At 43.1% G+C, this 19,538-nt stretch overlaps 1 protein-coding gene across 2 annotated transcripts in view; it reads left to right on the plus strand.

The window, feature by feature from the left end:
- The window catches only part of kirrel3a (kirre like nephrin family adhesion molecule 3a), a 275,377-nt gene that overhangs the window by 207,151 nt on the left and 48,688 nt on the right, over positions 1-19,538 (plus strand). For both annotated transcript variants that reach the window (XM_071339326.1, XM_071339327.1), the window contains exon 6: positions 2,805-2,910. In XM_071339326.1, coding sequence (XP_071195427.1) covers positions 2,805-2,910 — 106 coding nt within the window. The remainder of the gene's footprint in view (positions 1-2,804; positions 2,911-19,538) is intronic.

Raw genomic sequence — 19,538 nt, forward strand, 5'->3', positions numbered from 1 at the left:
TCTGTTGTCAATTTGTTTACTGTAAAATAGCATTGTATCTGGTCAAACACCATTTTTTCCAGAAGTTTATTAAGGGTTGATAACTGGCTAATTGGTCGGCTATGAGGTGTGTTGCATGAGGTGTGTTATGGAAATAGGAAAAGAATGCTGTTGCAGTGTTGCACCATGGCAATCATTTATTGACGGGATGCGTGAATGCAGTCACAATCGCTAAAATCGGCATCCTTTACTTGACTTTACATTGAAGTTTCCACTTTCAAGGCTGACAAAATAAAATTCTTAATTTAAAAAATCCTTGCTCTTTCTAATCTCCACAAATGATTCTATCCATGCCACTCGGCAGCAACACATATTTTGATACATGCTTGTATAAAGCTTCTGTGAGAGCTTGGCGGAGGTCAGACTGGAGGACTGGAGTGATCAGCAACTGAATGCCCCATCTTCTCTCACACGACTAAACTGTGGCAGCTGAACTGAACTGGCCCCAGCTGAGAGCCTAGGCCCTAGGGGAACACCCCGAGGGCTCCTCCTGTGTCTCCTGGCCCCTCAGGCGGTGGTGGTACTCTAAGAAGTAAAGTTCAGCTGAGAGCCCACAAAGAAAACTCCAGTAGGATAACTCTTGTGCCATAATAAGGTCTATAGTAACCCTCATAAAAGTGTGGCATCTTGGGATCCCTTAGTTAGCCTACACTGTACTTTTATCAGTGTGGCTACAGTTCTCATTCCAATAACATGCCTGACCTGCCCACTGTGGTCATGGGAAATGCAATCGATGCCCCTGCGCTCGGACAGAAATATATATGGGTGAACAAGGAAATGCCTTTGATGCTACCCTTACGAAAAAAGATTGCAGTCAGAGTGCAGTATAACTGCAGTACAGTGCAGTATAACTGCAGTTATATTGCAGTATAACGGAATTATACTGCAAATACTGCATCCAAAATAACACAGATTTTTTTTACTACAGTAATTTTGCAGTGTAACTGCAGTTACTGCATCCAAAATACCACAGTCTACTGCAGGTACTGCACTTTTACTGCAGTTTTAAAACTGCAATCTTTTTTTGTAACGGAAGTGAACTTCTGTAGCTAGCACACTGTGCTCATAAAAGGGTGTTTGGATGAAAAAACTCCCCCTGATTTATTTTCCTAATATAAAAGTGTTTCTTCAATATATAGTAAAGGAGCTTAAGACTTAACCTGAGGATGTTCATTTTTCAGTGGCCGCTTTATATTTCGTAAAGTTATCTGAATTATTTATTTTTCACAGAGCTGGGAGTAAATTGTTCATCTTTGACCTGTAATATTAGAGCAAAGCTTCCCACAAGGCCTTTATAGGGGAGGAACGAACATCCCCTTTAACCTTACAGGGAAGTAATGACTGTCCCCTTTAATCCATCACTCTTGTAAATTAAAGTTGATTAAAGTTATTATCAATAATTCACTGGCGAGATTTGTTGAATGTAAAACACATTTAGCTACACAAATAGTTTTTCATAATCTCCCCTTGGCCAAAGGGAATGGAAGTACGTTTTTTTACTCAAGGATGCACTTTCTAAACCTTTTCCTGATAAATCACAATCAAGGCGACACAAGGTAAAGTGGAGGGGAGTTCCATTAGTTTCTATCGGAGATCTGCGGTGCTTTTTAAGAAAATCACTGAGAGGGTTTTTGGAGGTAGCAGCACAGAAGGGCCCCATCGTTGTACACATCTAAAGCACTTTAAGAGTTACAGAGTGAGAGAGAGTTTGATGGTTCCTGGCCCCAGCTATCCATCTCTGACGTGGCCTTGGCTAGTACCAAGGGTAATTGGGATACAGTCCTATTAGCGCATAGTCCCACCCCATTTCATACGTTTCGGCTGACTATTTCGCTGTGTGATTTGCTTTAAAAACAGCCCGAGAAAAGCACAGAGGTACAGTAGCTCACAGCGCTTGGGAGCACATTCGGCGCATTCGTCTCAACACTGTTATTTGTTTAATTTATTTAATTGATGTGTTTGTTACTTTTATCCGGAGCTGTCCTTAATCACAGATATTCTATCAAAAGTTTAGTAAATTGCTAATGTAGCAATTAGCAAGCGAACCGAGGCTCGAATTCATCTTAATGGGAAATATCAGCCATTACAGAGGAGAGTAATTAACAAGCTCTTTCCGCTATGTTTGTTCTTTGCTTTGTTTTGTTCTTTTATCTCCAATGGAAATTTTACTGAGTGAATCTTTAATTAACCGTTTTAAGCACTGCCATGTGAAAATGTCTTACGGGGGTCAGGATAGCATCAAACCCCAACCACAGCATCAATATTTATACAGTTGTTTACAGCATGCTGCTTGCACTCACACACAACTCCCTTTGATTGGGGTCACATGCACATGAATACTCACGCACGCGCACACACACACACACACACACACACACACACACACACACACACACACACTCCACTTACGCTATTAGAGGACTCAATCTGGTTTTACAGACACTAAACCATTTTACCATTTCAATTAACCACATGCAGGTTAAAAAAATATTTCGTAATGCACTATTTGCGCAAATTCTGCATTGTGACTTTAAATTAATTGTAGCCTAGATTCTGTCATCACATCCAGTGTTGGTTATCCCTTCCTCTCTCCCATTCCAGGGTTCATTAGGCACCGGAATGGAAGAAAAGGGATCACCTGAACTCTTTTTTGTTGTCCGTTGCTAAATGTTTTGAAGCCCTAACGAACATGACCCAGGCACAGCTGTCCTAATATGTACTCTGGTGTTGGTTTATAGACTGACCCTCTGTTCTCGCCCATGTAGACCTGCCTCTTGTCAACCTGTCTGTGGAGCCCCAGCCCATACTGGAGGGCAACCTGGTGAAGTTTCACTGCTCTGCCAAGGCTAACCCACCCGTCATCCATTACAGGTAAGATAGTACACCTGCACACACACAAACACACACACTCACATATGCAAAAGCATTACATCTGCACCTAGTGTCTTCTCCGATTTAAGTCTTTAATTTGGGTGACCCAAAATCTGCACTATTTGATGTGCTTATGATGTGTTCAGTAGGCCTGTATCCACATTAATAGTCTATCTACATTCCTCTCATGCTTATGCATAATGATTGTCATAGTCTCTCTTTCCAAGTTCTGCATCTCTATTGGGGTATAACACAGGAAGCATCCCCATATGTTTCACATTGTCGTAGGCAGTCCGGGGTGGGACAGGTGGTTAGTCGACGTAAAAAAGTGTGTCAAATGTACCCAGAGGTCACCTTAGACCGTAACTCCCTGCCAGCAGCTGGCATCGCATTGATAATAGATGGGCGGGGGTCCCTGAGACTGTGGCACACATCACTGCCATCTGCCTATGCCAGTGCAGGGGCGAGCATCAACTGCATTAGGTTGGCACAGAGGGGGCACAGAGTGAACCACAACACACAAGGGTTTCCCGTGGTTTGTACCCACATCCTCTAGCCAGTGGGTGAGGAGGTCCAGAGAGAGGGAGAGAGAGAGAGAGAGAGAGAGAGAGAGAGAGAGAGAGAGAGAGAGAGAGAGAGAGAGAGAGGGAGAGAGAGAGAGAGAGAGAGAGAGAGAGAGAGAGAGAGAGAGAGAGAGAGAGAGAGAGAGAGAGAGAGAGAGAGAGAGAGAGAGAGAGAGAGAGAGAGAGAGAGAGAGAGACAGAGAGATAATGAGTAGGGGGGGTGGAGAGAGGGGGGGGTGGAGAGATAGAATGAGAGGGGAGAGAATGAGAGGGGAGAGAGAGAGAGAAACGGGGGAGGAAGAGAGAGAGAGACAGGGAGGTAGAGAGAGGGGGAGAGAGTGGGGGAGAGAGAGAAAGGGGGAGAGAGAGTGGAAGGAGACAGAGAGGGAGGTGACTGGGTTCAGTAGTCTCTTTGAGGATGGTTAGCCTCTGTCCAGAAAATACACTATAGGCAAAAATACAGCTACTGATAAAGTGTTTGAGTCCACACAATGTTTCTTATAGGTTTAGGGATAATATCACTGTATGATTGCTACCATTTATTTGCCTTATATCTCTAAGTGGTTTGGGTTTGGGATATCCCTGTCCCTGGAACATTAATTGTCATGACAATATACAATTATAGTGCATACAATAACTACAAGCTGTCATGAACAACAGAGAGCTTTGACGTGCCATCATCCAGCATATTGTGCTGCAATAAGCAAGTTAGCAACTACATCAATACTCCAGAAACTACCATTCACCCCTTATTGGTTCCGATATTGGGAAAGGGAACAATCCCACATATAATTGACAGTAATAGAAAAATGTGTTGTTTATTATTATGTGTGGCACCCCTCCAGGGAATTGCACACTGGTGTTTGAATTTGATTAGACAAGCTTCTCTATTTTAGCATGAAAACAAGAGTAGGGCTACGTGCCTCAGTAAATATCAAAGGCCTGCATATGATTTGGCATTAGCGGCGGTTGGACATTAAACGGAACAAAATGTTTATGCGAAACAACAGTGGAACATCCCTTTGATGTGAAATAGGCCTGGCTGGAGCGATTTTGCCACCTCAACAACAATGCTTTGTGGCTAATAATACAGGTTGACGGGGGTGATCTGGCTCATTAGTGGGGGTTGTGAATATGTGCACTTTGTTGTATACCATACAGGGTTGGGGTCAAATCCAATTCAATTCCAGTCAACAATCTACTCAAAAACCTATGTCATGTCAAAGTGAAAGATTTTAATTAAAAAATAATAATAATAAAACATTCATAAATCAAATATAGTCATTCAAAAGTTTGGGGTCACTTAGAAATGTCCTTGTTTTTGAAAGAAAAGCTATTTTTTTGTCCATTAAAATAACATCAAATTTATCAGAAATATAGTGTAGACATTGTTAATGTTGTAAATGACTATTGTAGCTGGAAAAGGCAGATTTTTAAAGAAATATCTACATAGGCGTACAGAGGCCCTTTATCAGCAACCATCACTCCTGTGTTCCAATAACACGTTGTGTTAGCTAATCCAAGTTTATAATTTTAAAAGACTAATTGATAATTAGAAATCCCTTTTGCAATTATTTTAGCACAGCTGAAAACTGTTGTCCTGATTAAAGAAGCAATAAAACTGGCCTTCTTTTGACTAGTTGAGTATCTGGAGCATCAGCATTTGTGGGTTCGATTACAGGCTCAAAATGGCCAGAAACAAATAACTTTCTTCTGAAACTCGTCAGTCTATTCTTGTTCTGAGAAATGAAGGCTATTCCATGCGAGAAATTGCCAAGAAACTGAAGATATCGTACAATGCCATGTACTACTCCCTTCACAGAACAGCGCAAACTGGCGCTAACCAGAATTAAAAGAGGAGCGGGAGGCCCCGGTGCACAACTGAGCAGGAGGACAATAGATTTTACATTAGAGTGTCTAGTTTGAGAAATAGATGCCTCACAAGTCCTCAACTGGCAGCTTAATTAAATAGTACCCGCAAATCAGCAGTCTCAACGTCAACAATGAAGAGGCGACTCCGGGAAGCTGACCTTCTAGGCAGAGTTGCAAAGAAAAATACATATCTCAGAATGGCCAATAAAAATAAAATATTAAGATGGGCAAAATAACACAGACCCTGGACAGATGAAGATTGGAAAAAAGTGTTATGGACAGACAAATCTAAGTTTGAGGTGTTCGGATCAATGTTATTTTGTCATTGTATATTTGCCATTGTTCAGTTTTTTTCAGTGTGTCACACACTTAGGTTCTTTGTGGCACCTTTTTAAGATGAAAATGATAACATTGTGGGAGATTTGTACAGGGTAAAAGGGATCTTGAAGAAGGAAGGCTATCACGCCATTTTGCAATGCCATGCCATACCCTGTGGACGCTGCTTAATTGGAGCCAATTTCCTCCTACAACAGGACAATGACCCAAAGCACAGCTCCAAACTATGAAATAACTATTTAGGGAAGAAGCAGCCAGCTGGTATTCTGTCTTTAATGGAGTGCCCAGCGCAGTTACCGGATCTCAACCCTATTGAGCTTTTGTGGGAGCAGCTTGACCGTATGGTACGTAAGAAGTGCCCATCAAGCCATTCCAACTTGTGGGAGGTGCTACAGGAAGCATGGGGTGAAATCTCTTCAGATTACCTCAACAAATTGACAACTAGAATTCCAATGGTCTGCAAGGCTGTAATTGCTGCAAATGGAGGATTCTTTGATGAAAGCAAAGTTTGAAGGACACAATTATTATTTCAATTAAAAAATATATATTTATAACCTTGTCAACATCTTGACTATATTTCCTATTCATTTTGCGACTCATTTCATCAATAAATCCACTATAATTGAGAATTTCAATAAGCATTTTTCTACGCCTGGCCATGCTTTCCACCTGGCTAGCCCTACCCCGATCAACAGCCCTCCACCCCCCACAGCAACTCGCCCAAACCTCCCCCACTTCTCCTTCACCCAAATCCAGATAGCTGATGTTCTGAAAGAGCTGCAAAATCTGGACCCCTACAAATCAGCCGGGCTAGACAATCTGGACCCTCTCTTTCTAAACTTATCTGCAGAAAATGTTGCAACCCCTATTACTAGCCTGTTCAACCTCTCTTTCGTATCGTCTGAGATTCCCATAGATTCGAAAGCTGCCGCGGTCATCCCCCTCTTCAAAGGGGGAGACACTCTAGACCCAAACTGATACAGAGCTATATCTATTCTACCCTGCCTTTTGAAGGTCTTCGAAAGCAAAGTTAACAAACAGATTACCGAACATTTCGAATCCCACCGTTCCTTCTCCGCTATGCAATCTGGATTCAGAGCTGGTCACGGGTCCAACTCAGCCACACTCAAGGTCCTAAACGATATCATAACCGCCATCGATAAGAGACAATACTGTGCAGCCGTATTCATCGACCTGGCTAAGGCTTTCGACTCTGTCAATCACAACATTCTTATTGGCAGACTCAACAGCCTTGGTTTCTCAAATGATTGCCTCACCTGATTCACCAACTACTTCTCTGATAGAGTTCAGTGTGTCAAATCAGAGGGCCTGTTGTCCGGACCTCTGGCAGTCTCTATGGGGGTGCCACAGGGTTCAATTCTCGGGCCGACTCTCTTCTCTGTATACACCTTTGATCCACCTCTATGCAGATGACACCATTCTATATACTTCTGGCCCTTCTTTGGTACACTGTGTTAACCTTTCCAGGACACACGTTCCGCTAGCGGAACCCCTGACAACATTCCGCTGAAAAGGCAGCGCGGGAAATTAAAAAATATTTTTTTGAAATATGTAACTTTCACACATTAACAAGTCCAATACAGCAAATGAAAGATAAACCTCATGTTAATCTACCCATCGTGTCCGATTTCAAAAATGCTTTACAGCGAAAACACAACATATGATTATGTTAGATCACCGCCAAGTCCAAAAAACACACAGCCATTTTCCCAGACAAAGATGGCAGTCACAAAAAGCAGAAATAGAGATAAAATTAATCACTAACCTTTGATGATCTTCATCAGATGACACTCATAGGACATCATGTTACACAATACATGTATGTTTTGTTCAATAATGTACATATTTATATCCAAAAATCTCAGTTTACATTGGCGCCATGTTCAGAAATGCCTCCAAAATATCCGGAGAAATTGCAGAGCCACATCAAATAACAGAAATACTCATCATAAACTTTGAGGAAAGATACATGTTTTACATAGAATTAAAGATACACTTGTTCTTAATTTAACCGCTGTGTTCGATTTCAAAAAAACTTTACGGAAAAAGCAAACCATGCAATAATCTGAGACGGCGCTCAGATAGAAACAACATTTCTCCGCCATGTTGGAGTCAACAGAAATAAGAAATTACATGATAAATATTCCCTTACCTTTGATGATCTTCATCAGAATGCACTCCCAGGAATCCTAGTTCCACAATAAATTGTTGTTTTGTTCGATAATGTCCATTATTTATGTCCAAGTAGCTACTTTTGTTAGCACGTTTAGTACGCATATCCAAAATGCTCATGCAGGTCCAGGCGAACTTCGGACGAAAACTTCAAAAGGTTATATTACAGGTCGAATAAACTTGTCAAAGTAAGTATAGAATCATTCGTTAGGATGTTGTTATCATAAATATTCAATAACGCTCCAACCGGAGAATTCCTTTGTGTCTATAGAATTAATGGAATGCAAGTCGATATCATGTGGAATGCGCATGACCAGGACCTGGCACTCTGCCAGACCACTGACTCAAACAGCTCCCATCCGGCTCAACATCACAGTAGAAGCTTCATTCAACGTTCTACAGACTGTTGACATCTAGTGGAAGGCGTAGGAAGTGCAAACAGATCCATTTCCCACTGGGATTTCAATAGGCGATGAGTTGAAAATCGACCAGCCTCAGAATTCTCACTTCCTGTTTGGATTTTTTCTCAGGTTTTTGCCTGCCATATGAGTTCTGTTCTACTCACAGACATCATTCAAACAGTTTTAGAAACTTCAGAGTGGTTTATATCCAATAGTAATAATAATATGCATATTGTATGATCTAGAACAGAGTACGAGGCCGTTTAATTTGGGCACGATTTTTTCCCAAAGTGAAAATAGCGCCTCTTATTAAGAAGAAGATAATTATGCTGTGGATAATGTATTAAACCACCCAGACACATCAAAGTGTCACGTATCCCTACAGAACTGTCATTACGCACATCTGGCCACTATTCCCATTTGATTAGTAATTGTATAATTGTGCCCTTTGTTCACCATTGTCCTGTCGATTATTGTTACAATGTCCGTTGGTGCGTGTGAGTACCTGTGCTGTGTGTTTTAGGCTTTCGTTCCCTTGTGGATTGCGCAGATGATTATGGGTCTCGTCCCGTGTGTTAATCATCGTGCGAGTGTGTTATTTATTCAAGGTACTCTTCGCTCTTTTGTTTAGGTTTCAACCCTGTGTTTTTGTTACATGTTTGTTTGGTCTTCGTCCTAGTGCCTTTACACGGCACGCTGTAATTTGGGCTGAATAAAAAACCCTATTACGCATTCCTGCGCCTGTCTCCCGAATCTCTTCATGCCAACATGGCACAAAGATATAGTCTTCCTTCTGAACTGAGCTGCAGAACAGGAATGAAACTGCTCAGGGATGTAACCATAAGGTCAATGGTGATTATAAAACAGCTACAGAGTTCAATGGTTGTGATGGGAGAAAACTGAGGATGGATCAACAATATTGTAGTGACTCCACAATAATGACCTAAATGACAAGGTGAACAGAAGAATACAAACATACAGAAAATATGCATATTGTATGCAACAAGGCACTAAAGTAATTCTGCAAAAAACACAGTAAAGGAATACACTTTTTTACTCAAATACTAAGCCTTATGGTTGGGGCAAATTCTACACAACACAACACTGAGTAACTGCCTCCTTATTTTCAAGCATGTTGGTGGCTGCATCATTGTATGGGTATGCTTGATCTCGACAAATACTGGGGAGTTATTCAGGATAAAAATAAACGGGATGGAGCTAAGCACAGGCAAAATCCTAGAGGAAAATGTGCTTCAGTCTGCATTTCACCAGAGACTGGGGGAGGAATTCACCTTTCAGCAGGACAATAACCTACAACACAAGGCCAAATCTACACTGGGGTTGCTTACCAAGAAGACATTGAATGTTCCTGAGTGGCCAAGTTACAGTTTTCACTTAAATCTTCTTGAAAATGTGTGGCAAGACTTGAAGATGGCTGTTTAGCCATGATCCCCAACATCTTGACCGAGCTTGAAGAATTTTTAAAAGAATAACAGGCAGATATTGCACAATCTCTTAGAGACTTTCCCAAAGAAGATTCAGCTATAATCGATGCGAAGGGATTTTCTAACATGTCATTGACTCAGAGAACTGAAGACTTATGCAATGACTATATTTTAGGTATTACATGTTTATTCATCTTTAAAACATTTTAGAATTTTTGTGGATTATTGACAAAAAAATACAATTAAATCAAAATTGTAACAAAATAGAATGTGAAGAAATCCAAGGTGTCTGTATGCTTTTGCAAGGCACTGTAAATTAGGAAAATGTGTAATAGTAATTAGAATCAGGTTTACTTTCGGAATTGACTGGAATTGGAATTTAAATGGAATTGACCCAAACCCTGGTACCATACTGCTTGTGATTGAACATTTGCAATTGTTGCATTACCCACAAATGGTAGCATTGTCATTGTAAACTCAGCAATAAAAGAAACGTCCTCTCACTGTCAACTGCGTTTATTTTCAGCAAACTTAACATGTGTAAATATTTGTATGAACATAACAAGATTCAACAACTGAGACATAAACTAAACAAGTTCCACGGTCATGTGATTAAGAGAAATTGAATAATGTGTCCCTGAACAAAGGGGGGGGGTCAAAATTAAAAGTAACAGTCAGTATCTGGTGTGGCCACCAGCTGCATTAAGTACTGCAGTGCATCTCCTCCTCATGAACTGCACCAGATTTGCCAGTTCTTGCTATGAGATGTTACCCCACTCTTCCACCAAGGCACCTGCAAGTTTCCGGACATTTCTGGGGGGAATGGCCCTAGCCCTCACCCTCTGATCTAACAGGTCCCAGAGGTGCTCAATGGGATTGAGATCCGGGCTCTTCGCTGGCCATGGCAGAACACTGACATTCCTGTCTTGCAGGAAATCACGCACAGAACGAGCAGTATGGCTGGTGGCATTGTCATGCTGGAGGGTCATGTCAGCATGAGCCTGCAGGAAGGGTACCACGTGAAGTGTCTTCACTGTAACGCACAGCTTTGAGATTGCCTGCAACGACAACAAGCTCAGTCCGATGATGCTGTGACACACAACGCCACAGACCATGACAGACCCTCCACCTTCAAATCAATCCCACTCCAGAGTACAGGCCTCGGTGTAACGCTCATTCCTTCGACGTTAACGCAAATCCGACCATCAACCCTGGTGAGACAAAACCGCAACTCATCAGTGAAGATAACTTTTTGCCAGTCCTGTCTGTCCAGCGACGGTGGGTTTGTGCCCATAGGCGACGTTGTTGCCAATGATGTCTGATGAGGACCTGCCTTACAACATGCCTACAAGCCCTCAGTCCAGCCTCTCTCAGCCTATTGCGGACAGTCTGAGCACTGATGGAGGGATTGTGCGTTCCTGGTGTAACTTGGGCAGCTGTTGTTGCCATCCTGTACCTGTCCCTCAGGTGTGATGTTCAGATGTACAGTGTACAGGTGTTGTACTGTGCAGATGTTGTTACACATGGTGTGCCACTGCGAGGACGATCAGCTGTCCGTCCTGTCTCCCTGTAGCGCTGTCTTAGGCGTCTAATAGTACGGACATTGCAATTTATTGCCCTGGCCACATCTGCAATCCTCATGCCTCCTTGCAGCATGCCTAAGGCACGTTCACACAGATGAGCAGGGACCCTGGGCAACTTTCTGGTGTTTTTCAGAGTCAGTAGAAAGGCATCTTTTGTGTCCTAAGTTTTCATAACTGTGACCTTAATTGCCTACCGTCTGTAAGCTGTTAGTGTCTTAACGACCGTTCCACAGGTGCATGTTCATTAATTGTTTATTGTTCATTGAACAAGCATGGGAAACAGTGTTTAAACGCTTTACAATGAAGATCTGTGAAGTTATTTGGATTTTTACGAATTATCTTTGAAAGATAGGGTTCTGAAAATGGGACGTTTCTTTTTTTGCTGAGTTTATATTTGCCATTGTTCCTTTTTTTTGTGTCACACACTTAGGTTCTTTGTGGCACCTTTTTAAGTTTAAAATGATAACATCTGAATACCATAACATGATTGTTCAGTATTTTTTAACTTAATGTTAGATGGTTCCTCACACTGAATGTAGTCTATAGACCAGGAGAAACTGTAATCCATGGTTTCGTTAGTTTTAAACTGTCACTACAACTAGTATCTAACTTTAGCCACCACTAAGTAAAAATCAATGATAGGGGCAAAGGTATTGCAATGCTGAACTTCCCCTTGAAGATAGGATGTAGTAAGAGAAATCTATCCATGTGACTTAACAAGCCTTTGATGGATGGTCATGATACAGAAAAAATTGTGACCTGAGTCAAGAAAATCTTAGCCCCTTAAATCGAAAACAATAGGTCTCTGGTTAAAAGTAGTGAGCGAAATAGGAAATATGGTTCCATTTGGGACGCAACCCTCCTTTCTACTCCTCCTCTGTTCTCTCTTTAAAGCTGCATAAGGACAGGCTCGTTTCTCACTGCCTTTTTAATACTCTCTTAGCTGATGCGTGGCTATTGATCAACTGAGAGCTGCTTTTTTCCGTGTGAATTGAGGAGAGTTTCTCAGAGGCCTCAGAGCTCAGAGCAGGATGCTGTCGATGCTGTGAGGTTGGGCCTGGAATCTGGATGAAGGGAATAATGAGGGTTAGGAAGAGGGAAGTGTCTCTTATCTCAGATGCTCCAGACCTCCTTCTCTTCCTCATTTTACTCAGAGGAAGTATGATGTTTTGGACGCTTGGAGAGATGGGTTGGACTCCAGACCTAATGGTTTGGAGAAGAATATCTAATCTGTTGTCATGGTAATAATATATGTCAAATCAAATCAAATTTTATTAGTCACATACACATGGTTAGCAGATGTTAATGCGAGTGTAGCGAAATGCTTGTGCTTCTAGTTCCGACAATGCAGTAATAACAACAAGTAATCTAACCTAACAATTCCACAACTACTACCTTATACACACAAGTGTAAAGGGATAAAGAATATGTACATAAAGATATATGAATGAGTGATGGTACAGAACGGCATAGGCAAGATGCAGTAGATGGTATAGAGTACGGTATATACATATGAGATGAGTACTGTAGGGTATGTAAACATAAAGTGGCATAGTTTAAAGTGGCTAGTGGTACATGTATTACATAAAGATGGCAAGATGCAGTAGATGATATAGAGTACAGTATATACATATACATATGAGATGGGTAATGTAGGGTATGTAAACATTATATTAAGTGGCATTTTTTAAAGTGGCTAGTGGTACATTTTTACATAATTTCCATCAATTCCCATTTTTAAAGTGGCTGGAGTTGAGTCAGTATGTTGGCAGCGGCCGCTAAATGTTAGTGGTGGCTGTTTAACAGTCTGATGGCCTTGAGATAGAAGCTGTTTTTCAGTCTCTCGGTCCCTGCTTTGATGCACCTGTACTGACCTCGCCTTCTGGATGATAGCGGGGTGAACAGGCAGTGGCTTGGGTGGTTGTTGTCCTTGATGATCTTTATGGCCTTCCTGTGACATCGGGTGGTGTAGGTGTCCTGGAGGGCAGGTAGTTTGCCCCCGGTGATGCGTTCTGCAGACCTCACTACCCTCTGGAGAGCCTTACGGTTGTGGGCAGAGCAGTTGCCGTACCAGGCGGTGATACAGCCCGACAGGATGCTCTCGATTGTGCATCTGTAGAAGTTTGTGAGTGCTTTTGGTGACAAGCCAAATTTCTTCAGCCTCCTGAGGTTGAAGAGGCGCTGCTGCGCCTTCTTCACAACGCTGTCTGTGTGGGTGGACCAATTCAGTTTGTCCGTGATGTGTACACCGAGGAACTTAAAACTTTCCACCTTCTCCACTACTGACCCGTCGATGTGGATAGGGGTAGGGGGGTGCTCCCTCTGCTGTTTCCTGAAGTCCACAATCATCTCCTTTGTTTTGTTGGCGTTGAGTGTGAGGTTATTTTCCTGACACCACACTCCGAGGGCCCTCACCTCCTCCCTGTAGGCCGTCTCGTCGTTGTTGGTAATCAAGCCTACCACTGTAGTGTCATCCGCAAACTTGATGATTGAGTTGGAGGCATGCATGGCCACGCAGTCGTGGGTGAACAGGGAGTACAGGAGAGGGCTCAGAACGCACCCTTGTGGGGCCCCAGTGTTGAGGATCAGCGGGGTGGAGATGTTGTTACCTACCCTCACCACCTGGGGGCGGCCCGTCAGGAAGTCCAGGACCCAGTTGCACAGGGCGGGGTCGAGACCCAGGGTCTCGAGCTTGATGACGAGTTTGGAGGGTACTATGGTGTTAAATGCTGAGCTGTAATCGATGAACAGCATTCTCACATGGGTATTCCTCTTGTCCAGATGGGTTAGGGCAGTGTGCAGTGTGGTTGCGATTGCGTTGTCTGTGGACCTATTGGGTCGGTAAGCAAATTGGAGTGGGTCTAGGGTGTCCGGTAGGGTGGAGGTGATATGGTCCTTGACTAGTCTCTCAAAGCACTTCATGATGACGGAAGTGAGTGCTACGGGGCGGTAGTCGTTTAGCTCAGTTACCTTAGCTTTCTTGGGAACAGGAACAATGGTGGCCCTCTTGAAGCATGTGGGAACAGCAGACTGGGATAAGGATTGATTGAATATGTCCGTAAACACACCAGCCAGCTGGTCTGCGCATGCTCTGAGGACGCGGCTGGGAATGCCGTCTGGGCCTGCAGCCTTGCGAGGGTTAACACGTTTAAATGTTTTACTCACCTCGGCTGCAGTGAAGGAGAGCCCGCAGGTTTTGGTAGCGGGCCGTGTCAGTGGCACTGTATTGTCCTCAAAGCGGGCAAAAAAGTTATTTAGCCTGTCTGGGAGCAAGACATCCTGGTCCGCGACGGGGCTGGTTTTCTTTTTGTAATCCGTGATAGACTGTAGACCCTGCCACATACCTCTTGTGTCTGAGCTGTTGAATTGCGACTCTATTTTGTCTCTGTACTGGGACTTAGCCTGTTTGATTGCCTTGCGGAGAGAATAGCTACACTGTTTGTATTCGGTCATGTTTCCGGTCACCTTGCCCTGGTTAAAAGCAGTGGTTCGCGCTTTCAGTTTCACGCGAATGCTGCCGTCAATCCACGGTTTCTGGTTTGGGAATGTTTTAATCGTTGCTGTGGGTACGACATCGTCAATGCACTTCCTAATGAACTCGCTCACCGAATCAGCATATCGTCAATGTTGTTGTTGGACGCAATGCGGAACATATTCCAATCCGCCTGATCGAAGCAGTCTTGAAGCGTGGAATCAGATTGGTCGGACCAGCGTTGAACAGACCTGAGCGCGGGAGCTTGTTGTTTTAGTTTCTGTTTGTAGGCTGGAATCAACAAAATGGAGTCGTGGTCAGCTTTTCCGAAAGGAGGGCGGGGGAGGGCCTTATATGCGTCGCGGAAGTTAGTATAACAATGATCCAGGGTTTTACCAGCCCTGGTAGCACAATCGATATGCTGATAGAATTTAGGGAGTTTTGTTTTTAGATTAGCCTTGTTAAAATCCCCAGCTACGATGAATGCAGCCTCAGGGTGTGTGGTTTCCAGTTTACAAAGAGTCAGATAAAGTTCGTTCAGGGCCATCGATGTGTCTGCTTGGGGGGGAATATATACGGCTGTGATTATGATCGAAGAGAATTCCCTTGGTAGATAATGCGGTCGACATTTGATTGTGAGGAGTTCTAGATCAGGTGAACAGAATGACTTGAGTTCCTGTGTGTTGTTATGATGATCACACCACGTCTCGTTAATCATAAGGCATACCCCCCCGCCCCTCTTCTTACCAGAAAGATGTATGTTTCTGTCGGCGCGATGCGTGAAGAAACCAGCTGGCTGCACCGACTCCGTTAGCGTCTCTTGAGTTAGCCATGTTTCCGTGAAGCAGAGCACGTTGCAATCCCTGATGTCTCTCTGGAATGTTACCCGTGCTCGGATTTCATCAACCTTATTGTCAAGAGACTGGACATTGGCGAGTAGTATGCTAGGGAGTGTAGCGCGATGTGCCCGTCTCCGAAGCCTGACCAGGAGACCGCTACGTTTGCCCCTTTTACGGCGTCGCATAGGGTCGCCGGCTGGGATCAGATCCATTGTATTGGGTGGAAGGCAAAACACTGGATCCGTTTCGGGAAAGTCATATTCCTGGTAGGAACGATGGTGAGTTGACGTTAATCGTATATTCAGTAGTTCCTCCCGACTGTATGTAATGAAACCTAAGATTACCTGGGGTACCGATGTAAGAAATAACACATAAAAAAACAAAATACTGCATATTTTCCAAGGAACGCGAAGCGAGGCGGCCATCTCGGTCGGCGCCGGAAGTAGTATGGTCATCAGGGTTGAGTCCATAATGGCACCCTTTTCCCTATATAGTGCACTATGCTTGACTAGAGCCATATGGGCCCTAGTCAAAGTAGTGCACTATCTAGGGAATAGGGTGCCATTTGAGACACAGCCCAGGTGGTCTTTCATTCAAGCTCAATTAGTAGAGGGAGAAGAGAAAATGTAATACAGGCCATCTGATTGAACAATAGAGTGGTGACAGCACAGGGGTGTGCGTTCAGAGCCAATCTGCCCACAAGTCAGACAAAAGGGGGACAGGTGGCTGCCGTGCAACATTTCATTTCAACTGCCTTGTTGTGCCTCTTAGTCCTACCTCTGCCAGGCAGACAGCAAGCTGAAGGGGAGAGATCGAGAGAGAGGGAGGTCTGGCAGCTAACTCCATGAGCAACTGTTTGTTTTTCATAAAGCTGCCGAGAGTGCATGAGTGAGTGAATGAGTGAGTGAATGAGGGAGGGAGGGAGGATCTGACAGCTAACTCTATTAGCAACTGTTTGTTTATCATAAAGATGCTGAGAGTGCATGAGTGAGTGAATGAGTGAGTGAATGAGGGAGGGAGGGAGGATCTGGCAGCTAACTCTATTAGCAACTGTTTGTTTATCATAAAGCTGCCGAGAGGTGCAGCGATGGGGAGAGAGGCGAATTAGTTGGTTTTGCTTGCAAATAAAGTACGCTTCTTATCTACATGGGGGGTTCTGGTGTTGGTGTCGCTGCTGCTGGGTTTTTTTTCTCTGTTTTCCTCATTTGTGACTACTGAGGTGTCTGATGAGAAAGACTCAATTGCACAGATTTAGCTTGACGGCTATTTGATGTGAACATGTGGGTGATGTGAACACAAACTCCATCCGTGTGTATGGACATGAACTCGTTTCATTGTTTATTTTTTTGTTGCTCTGGGAGGAGTGTTAGTGTGTGTGTGTGTGTGTGTGTGTGTGTGTGTGTGTGTGTGTGTGTGTGTGTGTGTGTGTGTGTGTGTGTGTGTGTGTGTGTGTGTGTGTGTGTGTGTGTGTGTGTGTGTGTGTGTGTGTGTGTGTGTGTGTGTGTGTGTGTGTGTGTGTGTGTGTGTGTGCACATGAGTGTGCCACCTGGCATTCGAAATTGACAGCGGAAGATCATAGACAACATGTACTTCAACAGTGCTTCAATAACTGTAAAAAGCTAAATGGATTTGTTTGTGCATCCAGTTATGTTCAAAGCGGTGCTAATATACTATTGTTCTTGAATAATTCAGAAGTGACTGAAAAAGGATAAGAATCAGACATGTAGCACTGTTCTGTTCTGACATTCACAGGCTTGAGAGAGACCAGAAGGAAAGGTTACATTTGAATTTAGAAGGGATGTTGAAAAAACGTTAACAGCAGACAGCATCAACCTTTTGGAATTCGTCCTTGCCATCATCAAGCTGTGTTTTTCGAGTGCCATTGTAAGGGAGTGAAATATTTTCAGATTTTCAGGAGATTTGGTTTACTTGATCTCCTTCAATGCTGTCACTTTCCACTGTGTCTTTGTGATGAAATGTCTTTGGCAAAATGGAAGACTGTCGTAGGGCATCTGGAGTCTGGTTAGTACGAAATGCATTGCTTCTGCGGCTTCATCCCAAATGGAAACCTATCCCCTGTATAATGCGCTACTTTTGACCAGGGCCCATAGGGAAACTCTGGTCAAAAGTTATGCACTATATATACAGTACCAGTCAAAAGTTTGGACACACCTACTCATTCAAGGGTTTTTCTTTATTTTTACTATTTTCTACATTGTAGAATAATAGTGAAGACATAAAAACTGTGAAATAACACATATGGAATCATGTATTAACCAAAACAGTGTTAAACAAATCAAAATATATTTTATAATTGAGATTCTTCAAAGTAGCCACCCTTTGCCTTGATGACTGTGAGGGTGTTGGTGAATGGAAAAAATGCGGAGTCATATTTACTCAAAATATAAGATAATGTTCCAACAAGGAAAAACACAATAATCCAGAGCACAAAAACACAAACCCACATGACAAACACAAAAGGGAAAATGGCTACCTAAATATGATCCCCAATCAGAGACAACGATAAACAGCTGCCTCTGATTGGGAACCATATCAGGCCACCATAGACATACAAATACCTAGACCTACAAAACCCCTAGAACTACAAAAACCCTAGGCAATACAAAAACTAGCATTCCCACCCTCGTTACACCCTGACCTAACCAAAATATAAAGAAAACATAGATATCTAAGGTCAGAGCGTGACAATGACAGCTTTGCACACTCTTGGCATTTTCTCAACCAGCTTCTCTCAACAGACTTGAAGGAGTTCCCACATATGCTGAGCACTTGTTGGTTGCTTTTCCTTCACTCTGCGGTCCAACTCATCCCAAACCATCTCAATTGGTTTGAAGTCGGGTGATTGTGTAAGCCAGGTCATCAGATGCAGCACTCCATCACTCTCCTTGGTCAAATAGCCCTTACACAGCCTGGAGGTGTGTTGGGTCATTGTCCTGTTGAAAAACAAATGATAGTATCACTAAGTGCAAACCAGATGGGATGGCGTATCGTTGCAGAATGCTGTGGTAGCCATGCTGGTCCATGCTGGTTAAGTGTGCCTTGATTTCTAAATAAATCACAGTGTCACCAGCAAAGCTCCCCCACACCATCACACCTCCTCCTCCATGCTTCACGGTGGGAACCACACATGCGGATATCATCCATTAACCTACTTTGCATCTCACAAAGCAAAGCAAAAATCTCAAATTTGGACTCACCAGACCAAAGGACAGATTTCCACGGGTCTAATGTCCATTGCTCGTGTTTCTTGGCACAAGCAAGTCTCTTCTTCTTATTGGTGTCCTTTAGTAGTGGTTTCTTTGCAGCAATTTGACCATGAAGGCCTGATTCACGCAGTCTCCTCTGAACAGTTGTTGTTGAGATGTGTCTGTTACTTGAACTCTGAAGCTTTTTTGGGGGTTGCAATTTCTGAGGCTGGTAACTCTAATGAACGTATCCTCTGCAGCAGAGGTTACTCTGGGTCTTCCTTTCCTGTGGCGGTCCTCATGACAGCCAATTTCATCATAGCGCTTGATGGTTTTTGCGACTGCACTTGAAGAAACGTTCACAGTTCTTGAAACTTTCCACATTGACTGACCTTCATGGCTTAATGTAATGATGGACTGTTTCTCTTTGCTTATTTGAGCTGTTCTTGCCATAATATGGACTTGGTATTTTACCAAATAGGGCTGTCTTCTGTATACCACCCCTTGTCACAAGGCACGCCTGCTAATTGAAATGCATTCCAGGTGACTACCTCATGAAGCTGATTGAGAGAATGCCAAGAGTGTGCAAAGCTGTCATCAAAGCAAAGGTTGGCTAATTTTAAGAATCTCAAATATAAAATATATTTTGATTTGTTTAACACTTTTTTGGTTACTACATGATTCCATATGTGTTATTTCATTGTTTTGAAGTCTTCAC

Source organism: Salvelinus alpinus, chromosome 13 (genome assembly GCF_045679555.1).
Source record: "Salvelinus alpinus chromosome 13, SLU_Salpinus.1, whole genome shotgun sequence".
Classification (NCBI taxonomy): domain Eukaryota; kingdom Metazoa; phylum Chordata; class Actinopteri; order Salmoniformes; family Salmonidae; genus Salvelinus; species Salvelinus alpinus.